General features: G+C 40.8%; 1 protein-coding gene across 1 annotated transcript in view; it reads left to right on the forward strand.

Moving 5' to 3' along the window:
* Positions 1-12574, forward strand: part of LOC144786174 (voltage-dependent T-type calcium channel subunit alpha-1H-like) — a 1055750-nt gene that overhangs the window by 173089 nt on the left and 870087 nt on the right. Inside the window, exon 5 of the mRNA XM_078665169.1 lies at positions 10517-10832. Coding sequence (XP_078521295.1) covers positions 10517-10832 — 316 coding nt within the window. The remainder of the gene's footprint in view (positions 1-10516; positions 10833-12574) is intronic.

The following is a 12574-nucleotide window of genomic DNA, read 5'->3' on the forward strand; positions in this document are numbered from 1 at the left end:
GAGAAATAAAGGAGATCAGTGCCAGTTCATGTTATCTCTCGCCACCTCTGTGAAGGGGAAGAAATGCCTTGAGAACACCGAATGACTCTCCCCATCAGTATACTTTATCCTAAGTGCAGTAAATTACTCATCATGGCCTAATATAGGAAAGCAAGAATTGGCAAAACCAACCAATCTCAGTTTTAATATGTGGCTCTAAACCTTTTGGCTTTGCTAATATTTGTTTTCTTTTGGAATCGTTTTTGAAAGTATACCAACACCATTCAAAGATGGCCGCTGGTGCATGTGCAGAGAAGGCAGCAGGGAAAGAGGGAGAAACAGGGAAGAAAATAATTTATCATTCACTGAAATGCAAGAGCTCTACAGGAGGCAGAAAGACACATACAATGACCATAGAATGAGGTTAGATGGCCAACCACTTATTAGCTGATCTAGGATGTAATGAGGGAGAGCACAAAGAGCCAATGGTTTCAAATGGGTTGACCCAGAGCACCATCTAACTGCATGGTAAAGTATTAGATACAATGGGTCAGTCGAAGAGGCCTTAAAGATTCTTTCTCATGGTACATTCTTTTGACCTCATACTCATTTGTACTTTTAGGTGCACATGATTTGGCAGCGGCTGAGCACATGTGGTTGAAACCATGCACTGTGGGATAAATCTCAAAACAGACATTCAGAAGCATTTTATAAAAAGATATGCTTAATATGCTTATATGCCTGTTGACGGGACAATTGAAACTCACAGGAACATTTTGTCCATACGAGTGAAGGATGCAAACCGAATGGAGGAAAGTTACCTATTCTAGGTAGCTACAACCAGAGCATATGAACCACAAAAAAACTCATGGTCAAGTGGGTGGATAGTTACTAGACCTGGGCAAAATCTCACATAATGCCTAATTGTTGGGTTTCACCTACTCTGCACCATTTGTTTTTTCCCAGTTACATTTTTTGGTGTAATTTTTCCCTCTGAGCGTAATATGTCTCACAGGAATTGTAAAACTGAAGTGTACCATGGCCCCCAAACATTTTCTACTCAAAGCAGTTTCCCCTTTAGTGTATGGTAGGATTATTGTATGTTAGGTTCGGCCTAGCATACAGTTTTCTGGCAGATGACTAGTGAAATTAAAGTCACGTAATAAGTAATTTTCATAAAATTATACGTATTGTGCAAAGAAAAAAAAAAAAATTTTGTCTATCCCCATGGTGTTACCTAAATTTATGATATAGGCAAAAAAATCACCCAAAGAATGTATAACATGAAGTAAATGAAATTGTATTTGAATGAACATGTCCTGAACTATGCTTTTCAAGAGGTTTGAAGGCAAACAATAAGATTGAGGTAGGACAATTTTTGTTTTGGTTGCCTTAGCACCTTCATTGCCCCTGCTTAGTACATTATGGCATATTCTTTCCTTTTTGCAAAGGCTGGGTCGCAAGCTGGCAGACTTCTTGGTTTATTAACAACAAAAAATATTACAGTCTAAGGTACATCAGCAGAACACAACACAATCAATAAAAAGCAACAGCAAAAAAGTGTATAAAAAATTGTTACATATATTTATTACAATCAAAAGTTTAAAAACATATCATGCATAAAAACATTTCATAATGACATTCTTAGAATGTCATTATGAAATGTTTTTTATGTATGATATGTTTTTAAACTAAAAATATTACAGTCTAAGGTACGTCAGCAGAACACAACACAATCAATAAAAAGCAACAGCAAACAAAGTGTATAAAAAATTGTTACATATGTTTATTACAATCAAAAGTTTAAAAACATATCATACATAAAAAATTCATAATGACATTCTTAGAATGCCATTATGAAATGTTTTTATGTATGATATGTTTTTAAACTTTTGATTGTAATAAATATATGTAACAATTTTATATACACTTTTTTTGTTGTTGCTTTTAATTGATTGTGTTGTGTTCTGCTGAGGTACCTTAGACTGTAATATTTTTAGTTGTTAATTGGTCTTTTTCATCAAGCTTTGTGGGATAGCTGGGGTTATTTTGTGCCTCCAAGTTGGGACACTTTTTTGACTGTTTGAATTCACCCTTTCCCTATTCTAAATAACCTCCCTTTTTTGATACATATAGACTTCTAGGTTTGGCATTAGCCAAGACCTTTTAATTTGATAAAACATGTATGTATAATAAACGTGCTTATATGGGCTTTAAGCCAACCCTCCTCATCCATTGTTCGGTTATTGGTTCAGCCACATGTTTTTTTTGGCCACTACAGCACACTGCATCAGGCAATGGATGAGGCCACTTCAGCCATGTGGTAACTTCACTGTGAATGTTTCCATTCTGATCTTTCACAAGGAATGCAACCACCCACAAAGTAGTTTCCTTCCGTACCAGGTACAACTATGGCATTGCATGCTTTTTGAGACCAAAAGTTATTTTTATTTAAGCCATTTTATTTTATTGACGAAGAGCACTGCAGCTTCCACAACAATGAAGTTTTGCACACAAAAAAACAAGCAGTGGCAAAGCCAAAAGGTTGACAGCTAATGCCAGGCCTATTGCCTTTAACAATGCTTGTTTACTTGCTGTTCTTCAACAAGACAATGGAGTTTTCTTCTCTAGCCGAGCAGGGAACGCTCCGGCTCCATTTGTTCCATGTAATTGTTTTTTAAATTAAGATAAAATGCCACCTGATTTGAAGTTTAATGTCCTTGTTCTAACCCAGCTGCTGTTTCAATAATGTGCATTGCCACTTAACACTTCTAAATTTTGGCAGCACTTTTTAGGGAAAAATATCCGTGGAACGCTAACACTTAGCAATCAAAACAAAAACATCATCATCTGGAATTGTGACATTGGCAAGTATTTTGGCGTTTAAACAAAAGGAGAAGATGGGGAGAGGATGTAACCTTATGGCTAGAGTGATCGACCTCGAAGCTGGGGAACCGGGTTCGAGTCTTGGCATCGATGCTAAACATCCTGTGATTGTGGGCAAATCACTTAATCTCCCTGTGCCTAACAAAAATATGAATGTGTCCATTTGTAACGAAACTGGTGCTATGTAAAGCGCTCTGATACCCGATGTCTCTGGTCTAGTTTGCGCTATATAAAAAAAAATAGAGATATGAGAACAGCACGTCATGGGATGCAGAAAATAGTTATTCTATAAATTATGATAATGGTTTTACTGCTAACTCTGCAGCAGCATCCAGAAACTGCAGTGTAATGGATGGAGTTGTGGGCGACCAGAAGCCACATATCAACACGACTCCAATTAAAATAGCCAATTATCTTACCGATGCAATACCTTACAGCTAATCCCAGACCAATTAAGAGAGATCGCAGCCAAAAGAGGAAGCTATGGTTAATTTCAATATTTCCCATGCTCCTAGGACAGTTTATGTGGGCTGTGGCAGATGTTCGTCCTTCTTTTCAGATAGTGGTTTCCAAAGGTCTACAGAAGTGGAAATGTAGTTCTCATCTGGGAGTTCTTCCTATCTGCTTTTCCTCCTTAGGGTGAAGCTGTTCTGCATAGTGCTTCCCTCCACACGGGCTCACGTTAGTGTGGGCCTCGACCCTGGTGGCTATAATTGCATTATGCATGAATGGTATGGTGCTTAGGGCGGATATGTCATGTTCAGCCTGTGACAATGCGCATTGTACCTAAAACATGCATATACGCTGGAAATCGCGCTTCTTGACGGCAACAGGCAACAACCCTAAAGGCACCCTTGCAGTTCACACTAATTAATTCCCAAGGTAGTTTTGCCAGCTGAAAGTCTAATGACTGAATGGACATGGAAATCTTCCATCCCTTAAGGCAATCCCATCAGGAGTTATTTTCTAGCACAGTAGAGGTCAGTGTTGAAGGCAGTTTCAAAAAGGACTTTCCGCATGAGTCCACAGAAGAGGTGCAAAGCGCATAGGGTAGTGCTGTGCGTCTTCCGTGGGCTCATGTGGAATAGACATAAACGTCGTCTACAACTACAAAGGGAGAGCCCCAACAAACTAGAAGAGTTTTCTATGAACAAATGTCTCTATCAGATATCCACTGGGCTCCCCTTTAGATTCCAATAACCAATCGCTTTCTTCTTTACTAGCACTACATAGATTGCATTGTTTTGGTTATGGTCACTTAACTCGGGTCACAAACAGGCACATGCATCATTATTGCATTTTGCGATTCCTTAATTGCGAAAAATAAGGAATCACAATTAAGGAATTGCAAAATGCAATGCATCAAGAAATTGCTAACAAATTTGCGATTTCTTATTATTCCTTAATTGCGACTCGCAATTTGCGAGTCGCAATAAAGGAATACGTCCCCATTCATTCCTATGGGCCTAGAGGCCCACAGGAATGAATGGGAAGAAATTCTCAATTTGCGATTAGCAATTAGCGAATCGCAAATCAAAAATGCGATTTCAAGGGTGCAGGGGTGTCCAAAGGACACCCTGTTACACCCCTGAAATCAATCTGTGCACATATGTTGTGCACACACATGCCCTTAGGGCATGTGTGGGCACAACATGACACTTTGAAAACTTTGAAACTTGGAAAAATGCACGAAAGTGCATTTTTCAAAGTTTTCGCAAATTACCATGAGGTTCAACCTCATGGTAATTTGCTCCCCTTAATTGGGAAATCGCAATTTTTTAATGTTTCATTCATTGCATTTAAGGAATCGCAAAATGCGATTCCTTAAATGCAATCGCAATTTGAGAATTCGCAAATATTTGCGAATTCTTAAATTGCGAGGGCCTTGACCCTTCATGCATTCCAAAAGAGGATTTTGCAATCGCAAACGGACGATTTTTGCGATTCGCACCGTTTGCGATCACAAAATCCTTTGACGCATGTACCTGAAAGTCACGTCCAAATGTGAAAATGTATATAATGTAAATACACATCTGAATTTGTTTATATGTCTTTTTACTCGAAGGATACTGTCTATGCAAAATAAATAATACTCACTTCCACTGAAGTGGGTACAGCAAAACAATATTTTTCCTGTAAGTGGAATCCAGGTCAGGCAGTTTTGCTGCGGCTGGCCGCAGAGGTGCAGTCCTAAGGTTTGTACGTGAGCCATAGCAAAGCACCACTATTGGAGCGCCATTGCACGTTCCAGCAGGGTATGGACTGCCATATCTATGCCCTGAAGGTACTGCAGGGGCATTCATACGGGGGAGCACACCATGTGTCCCCCTGCATGCATCCCCTGGCGCTGAGGCAACAGCGGGCCCTGTAGGGACCCCTTTGTTTCCTCGCCACCACACTTTTTATGGAGGGCTCTCTGCCATGAAAATTGAGCCAGCGATAGAGATCCTAATATGCTTGGGGGTGCCGCAATGGCACCGCTAGCATACTAGGGGCCTCAGACCGCTGAAAGATTGCAAGGGATCACGTCAGGAGGGCTCCCATGACAGTCCAACTACAGATACGGCGGTAGCCTCACCTCCACCGTGGGTCTGGCGGTCCATCAGACTACCAAACTCATAATGAGACCTATTGCGACGATCTCCGGTTGGTATTGAGGGACGAAGTTGCACAATATGAAAGACATGCTTGACTGTGACTTTATCTGCCCCAGTAACTTAATAAAAATCCAGTAACCTCTGATAAAGACATATGAAACACAGCAAGGATAAATGCTATCATTTCATTTTTTTACTAACAGATATGTGCAATAAAAACTGTTTATGACCTGATTTAGAGTTTGGTGGATGGGGTACTGTGTCACAAATATGTACTCCATCACAAATGTGCAATTTATTGTACTATATTTATTTTAGATGTGAGCACTGGTCACCTCAAAAGGCCACTTCTTCGTTTAGCTGTGTGAAAGGACATATGGCCATTTGGGTATGTCCATACTCATAGACTTACACTGTAGGATACTCTCACTGGAATCAGGGATAGATGAAAAAGTTCTTTCCACAGTCTTGTGCATTGGCAGGGGCGTAACTTGGTCTGTAAGATTCAGGGACAGGGGGAGTGAGCTTCTTGTTTCACAACAATCACGCAGGCATATTATGTTAAAATACCCTTTATGACAAACAGGGTGCATGAGAGAGGCTAAAGGGACAGTAGACTGTGAGAGGTATGCAGATTTGTATGGTTACTAATGGGCCGCATACCATCTAATCCGGAAAGTATTCTGACCGATTAGGTTCCGGAATGCTTTCCAAAAAACTCAGATCGGGGGAGTCCGACCAAGCGATTAGGATGCATCCAGATACTTCTGGATGCGATTCAGTCGGACTCCCATTGACTTAAAAAATAGCCTGTGTTCCGAACGTGAACATAGGCTCCCATTGAAGAAAGGGGTGGATGGGGAAAATCGTGCACCCTGTGGCAGGCACCCCTTGGTGCCTGCCACATTTTGCATGGTTGGGAAGATGGGACCCATGGGCCACCCACGGGCCAGATTCGGAGGGCCCCAGGTGAAAGGGAGCCTGCTACAGGCCCCCAAAGACAGATTCTGACAGCTGTTTCGTTTCAGGCAAACCAAATTGGCTATCTGAATCTGTCATCGTAATCGATCACTCGGAAACCATGTCCATAGAGCTGTATAAATCGGCTCCGAAAGGCTCAACCTGTCCGAATGACTTTTGGAACCGATTCGGACAGCCCTAATGGTTTCCAGGCATCGTATTAGGTCGTGCAGAACTGTGTACAATTTGGTCGGAAACAAGGTTTCTGAATCAGATTTAGCAAACCCGAATCCGATTCGGAGCCCTTCCAAATGGGATTTTAGTGGACCCCTAAGTGAGGGAAAGTGCAATATTTTGTAACTTGACCAACATTTTTAAGAGTGTGTGAGTGTTTTTGTCTGTGTGTGTCAAAGTTCCTAGTGAAATCCGACAAACACATCACCATATCCGACTGAAAGCACCTTCACCCAACTATTCACCAGATATTTTACCAGTTGTTTTCTTCACACTCTACCTTGCTCAGGAGAGGTGCTACATGCCACAGATATGAGGCTTCCTACAGCATATGATTTCCGGAACTCCAGCACTTTGACAGCCATCCACCAGACACCAACAACTGATCAAAACGCCTGCTCAGAAAAAGGTGTCCAGAGGATCACTGCCTTCCATGCTGACAGCAGCTTGACAGGGGCCGTTTGACACCCTTTAAAGCACAGCTCCAAGCACTGCCCTTATATTTTTAGTAAAAAGCAACCATACGACTAGTCTTCTTTGAACTGCAGAAGTCTCACAGACTGATATGAGTCCTATATTTTGCGAAGAAGAACACACAGGTGCCTGGCACTGGTGTGTTTACATTTATTCTTAGGACGGGGAAGGTTGGAAGGTATGTACAGAAGGACTGTAGTACTCAGTTTTCAGTATTTATGTGATAGCCAACATGGTAAGCTATGCAAATCCACCTATATTTTCCTTTTTAAAGTATGACAGGCAAAAATTGTTGATTCCCTTGGTCAGCATGGTAGCATGCTTTTCTAGCAGGCTATAATGTTTTAATTCACTTGGTCTGTGAGACTTTCAAAAAGGAGAAGAAGAAGAATGTGGCTTGTTGGTGATAAGGAGCTTTAAAGGTGATGCAGGCTAATTTAAATTCGAGTTATGAAATTGAGTGTTAGCAGTCGCGGCTCCTCCGCTAAGGTGGAGGAACGTCGCCCCACTGCCCGCAGAGGGAAACAAAAAATAACTTGATCTAAATGCAGATCCTTTTATTATTCGTCCTGTGGCCAAGTCGGGGAGCAGGGGGCAACAGCACTACAGCAGGGGGAGGATGAGTGGTGGGCCCTGGGTCAGTGTGCATGACAGTTTTGCCGGTCGTCTTAGGACAGCCTAACGTCATGCGGACTGACATCTCTCCAACCCAGCTATGTTTCTGGGTGGAAAAGCCAGCAGGCACAGGCTCCAGATGGAGTGCAAAACAAGCCCACTCTTCCCAATCCAGACACTGCTTTCATGGGTATGAAAGCAACATTTTGATTGGCCGTGGGGGAAGCTGGGAGCTTCAGCATGTGCCCAGTCTGAGGAGCAGAAGACAGTCGAGCAGAGCGGCAAGCAGAAGCATGGCTAGTAAGGTATTCTATTTAGTGTTTTGTTTGTGACACACCCCCCCCACCTGCGCTGCCCACCACATTTCTCTGATACCAGCCGCTTCTGAGTGTCAGTGAAAGACTTTTAGAAGAGTATTGTAATCAAGTTTCAGTTCTAGTTAAGAATGTGGTAGCAGCAGCATGAATGAAGCATTACTAGGAGCCAGGGAGGTAGAAGGGTGAAGAATATATTGCCCACATGCATCAAAGGAAATTGCATTCGCAAACGGTGTGAATCGCAAAATTCGGCCGTTTGCGAATGCAATTTCCTTTATTGGGATGCATCATTTTTTTAAAAAATTCGCAATTTAAGGAATCGCAATTATGTTGCGATTTCTTAAATTGCGATTGCATTTAAGAAATCGCAATTTCAGATTTCTTAAATGCAAAGCATCACACTTTTGAATTTGCGAATTCGCAAATTGGGAGAGGTAAATTACCATGAAGTTCAACTTCATGGTAATTTGCGAAAACTTTGAAAAATGCACAAAAGTGCATGTTTCAAAGTTTCATTTAAGACACACACATGCCCTTGGGGCATGTGTGTGTGAAAAATGATCTTAAAGTTAAATTTCAGTAGTGCAGAGGGGGGTCCTTTGGACCCCCCCTGCACCCTTGAAATAGCATTCTCATTTTGCGATTGCTTAATTGCGAATCGCAAAATAAGAATGGCTTCCCATTCATTCCTATGGGCCTCTAGGCCCATAGGACTCAATGGGAAGGGATTCCTTAATTGCGATTTGCAAAATGTGAATCGCAATTAAGGAAAATTAAGAAATCACAATTTATTTTGCGATTTCTTAAAGCATTGAGTTTGCGATTCATTACTTGCGATTCATTATTTTTCGCAATTAAGGAATCGCAAACTCCAATGTTGATGCATGTGCCCGTTTGATTCTATTTGTAGGGTTCTAATTTGCTAATTTGGCAGGAAAAAGCCTTTGATATTGTTAATTTCCATGGTAGCATCACTATGACACAATTGTTAATCTGCGTTCTCATGGTGTTCTACCATAATATCAATGTTTAAGCATTGACCTCTGTTTTATTGACTCTGTAGTACTGATTACAAACATATTGTCATGGTAAATAAATGTGGATTTATGCACAATACTTCTATTCGCCCCAAAATATGTCTGCCTTGACAATATATTGTTAATTGACATTGTGGAGCCAATAAGTGTGTAAGTCAATATTCGTGTCCTTGATATGGTGGCACACTGGCAGGAACCCTGAGAGTAAGAGACTGGTTGAGATGCGTGATCCTATGCATATTTCTGGCAGGATGGCTGGAAAGAAGAAGCTGGCAGCGTTTTGAGATAGCAATAGGGGTGGAGTGGTTTAAGAGGCATTACCTCCTTTAAATGTACAGCTGCACACATGGTGGAGCAGATGAATTGGGACATATGGTTAACTCTATTAAAAGACACATGTCAAACAGTGGACTCTGATGCTATGGGTATATTTGATGGCGTCCAGAATTCCTCAAATTCACGCTAAACTGGAAAAGTTTGGTGATGATCTTAAATGTGTTGTGTGTTTTAATAGTGTGCCTGGGTAATACAGCTTGTGGACTTTAGGATTCCCTCAACATGCACAGTTGCATATAGGAAAGTTGCATATGAATACTTTGGACGGTAGTTCTTATGCTTACAGTGAATTAAAGTCCCAGTTTTCCTACATAAAATTCCGTTATATTGGACTAGTGTGGACTTATTGATTCCTGGAATATTTGCTTCTATACGGCAGAATGGCAGACTGTCAGATGGTTGCTATCTCATTTGTTAGTCTGGCTTAACAGTGCAGCTTTCTCTATTACCTATTGTTAACAATATTTAAAAATATACTTACAGTGGCCTTTCTCATCATACTTTTGTGCCAGGTGTTTCAATCTGCCTCCTATGGAGTGCTAGCATTGAAATACATGAGAAAGTATTTACATCTCAAACGTACTCAGAATAATCACACATTGATTGAGTTGTTTTACCTGCAATGCATAACGTTAGCAGTTTTTTTGTTTAGTTATTTCAACGCTGGAGGCTTTAAAAAAACACACACTAATAAGTAAGCTTTTGCCATGTTAATAGGTCTGGCTGGAATATGATAACACATAAATTTACAAATGTTGTTTACATACATTTGCATATTATTGGTTTTGCCATTGCTTGTCTAATTTGACTCTACCTCTGTGAGGATATGGTGATGCATAGATAAGTGGGACCCTGCAAAGTGGCTCAGCTGTCTCTCTGAGTTATGTATTTCAACTATTGGCTTGTATTTCCAGATGCTCATTCGCTTACGTCAAGGTATGGAGGCCATATGAAAGAAGCATATCTTCTTCCAGTGCATGATTCGGAGACTTGGTACAGAGTATATATGCTTGACAATCTGTGATAAAGGAGGAGCACGTTAAATCATTCATTCTTTCCTTTCTTCTCTTCGTCCTTCTAGGACTTACAACCTCTCCTCTCTACGACCTTATTATCAATTAGATGAAAGCGAAGACAACCCCTTTATCTGCTCCACCGTCCGCGACAATGGCATGTTGAGGTGCCACGATCTCCCTCCGAAGAAAGAATATGGGTTGGAATGCTCGCTTAGCGCGGACTTGGAAAACCACAACTGGTTCCATATGGATCATGGCACCAGGAACAGCTGTATAAACTGGAACCAATATTATAACACTTGCAAGACAGGGGAGGTGAATCCGCACAAAGGAGCTATTAATTTTGATAACATAGGTTACGCCTGGATAGCAATTTTTCAGGTAAGAAATTTGAGCTGCGTTCCTTGGTGTACTAAAATTTGAAGCCCTTGTGAAGAAACTGTGACATTTATTTAACTTGTTTTAAAAGATCTGAAGGTTACATTCCCTGTTTATGAAAATCCGATACCACAAGACCTGGTAGTGAAGCTGTGAGAGTTATGAATTCAGAAGTTATTGGATGTATGAGCCCTGGTAGTAAGGCTCTTGAAGGAGTGAAATCTTGCAAAGAGATGTTTAGATTTCTGACTTCTCGTAAAATGGTTGTGGACTTGTGAGGCTTGCTTGTGGTAATACATGTGTCTTTGAAGGAGTCTGTGGTACTTAACAATCTTCAGTAACAAATCTAAGAGTCATGTTATATAACACAATTCTAAACCAGTGGAGTTGTGGCGGTGAAAGAGTCCAGTTTAAGGTTGAAGTTGCTGTATATGGAGGTGATTTTGTTACAGAAGAATTCCAAGAGCATATTGCCATGGTCATGTGAGGGGAGTGATGTTGCTGGAGGCAGCAGGAGGCACAGTTAAATCTTTTATGATGGTGAAGATTTTGTTGCTGATGTTAGAGCTGGTGTCTATGTGATCTGCAAGAGTTGTGCGCTTGACGTTCCGTATCTGCTTGTGGAAGCATCTTAGGGTGGGGTGGATCTAAAGGTGTCTTTGTTTCTGGTGTCTTGAATTGTTCTCCATTTGAGCTCCAATTGCTTGCAGTGGCATATCATCAGCCTGAGTTACTCTGTGTACCAGCTGGCCTATGGTTGTGACCTTACTATTGGGTTTCATTTGAGGGTAGCCTCAAGGCTTTTTTGTGTGTTGATATTTTATTATATTCTCCTCTTAGTTACTGTATTTATTGGTATAAATATTGTGAGGTCAAAAGCAATGTATTAGGTATCCATAAAAGCGAGGGAGCATCAGGATTTGTGACTTCCACAATGAAAATATTGTTTTCAAAATCTTAATTTTGATGCTAGTGGGGGTACCTTAGTGCCACCCCACATGGGGTTGGGAGCCAGTCTGGACTCATCCTGCCCCCTAAGCCCACTTTGATTTATATTTCCCATCAACATGCTAAATGCACCATGTTGAGTAATGCTATGTTATGTTATGTTATGTTGTGTTGTGTTGTGTTGTGTTATATGTTGAGTGGGACATTCCAAATGTATCAGGCCACTCACCATCCTGGGCGTCAAGCTACAGTGATGGTTTAATGGCTGGATAGGCTGTCTACATTTAGCCCTCAGAGTGCCAACACATGTTTTGATAGTCTCAGTCATTAAATTGTACACAGCAGTAATTGGAATAATATCCTGGCACAGAAGTGAACATTAGAAGCATTCCTCTATCTCTATATTTTGAGTAAGATAATCATATAATTTCAATGGCATAAAAGTTTACTTCCTCTGACATCTGTTTTATTGCTAGCTAGCACAAAATTCCCTTATAGGCATAAATATAGATTCTGCTATAAAATATTGCTCCTGGTACTGTGGTACATTAAGAAGCATTGTAATACATTTTTATAAGTTCACCTTCTGAACTGCCTGCAAGTCCTACAGATTTTAGAAAATATATTTGACAAATTGTGATACAATGGGCATTGTATTTACTATTTTTTTTTAAAGTTCTCCTCGGTTGGATACATAGTACCCCTGCACCACTCCCCCCCTCCCCAAAAGGGATGGGCTTATACTTTCTAATCATTCTCAAAGTGAGATATTAGGCTGGTTTGAACATGTTTCCATG

The sequence above is a fragment of the Lissotriton helveticus genome, chromosome 10 (assembly GCF_964261635.1).
Source record: "Lissotriton helveticus chromosome 10, aLisHel1.1, whole genome shotgun sequence".
NCBI lineage: Eukaryota > Metazoa > Chordata > Amphibia > Caudata > Salamandridae > Lissotriton > Lissotriton helveticus.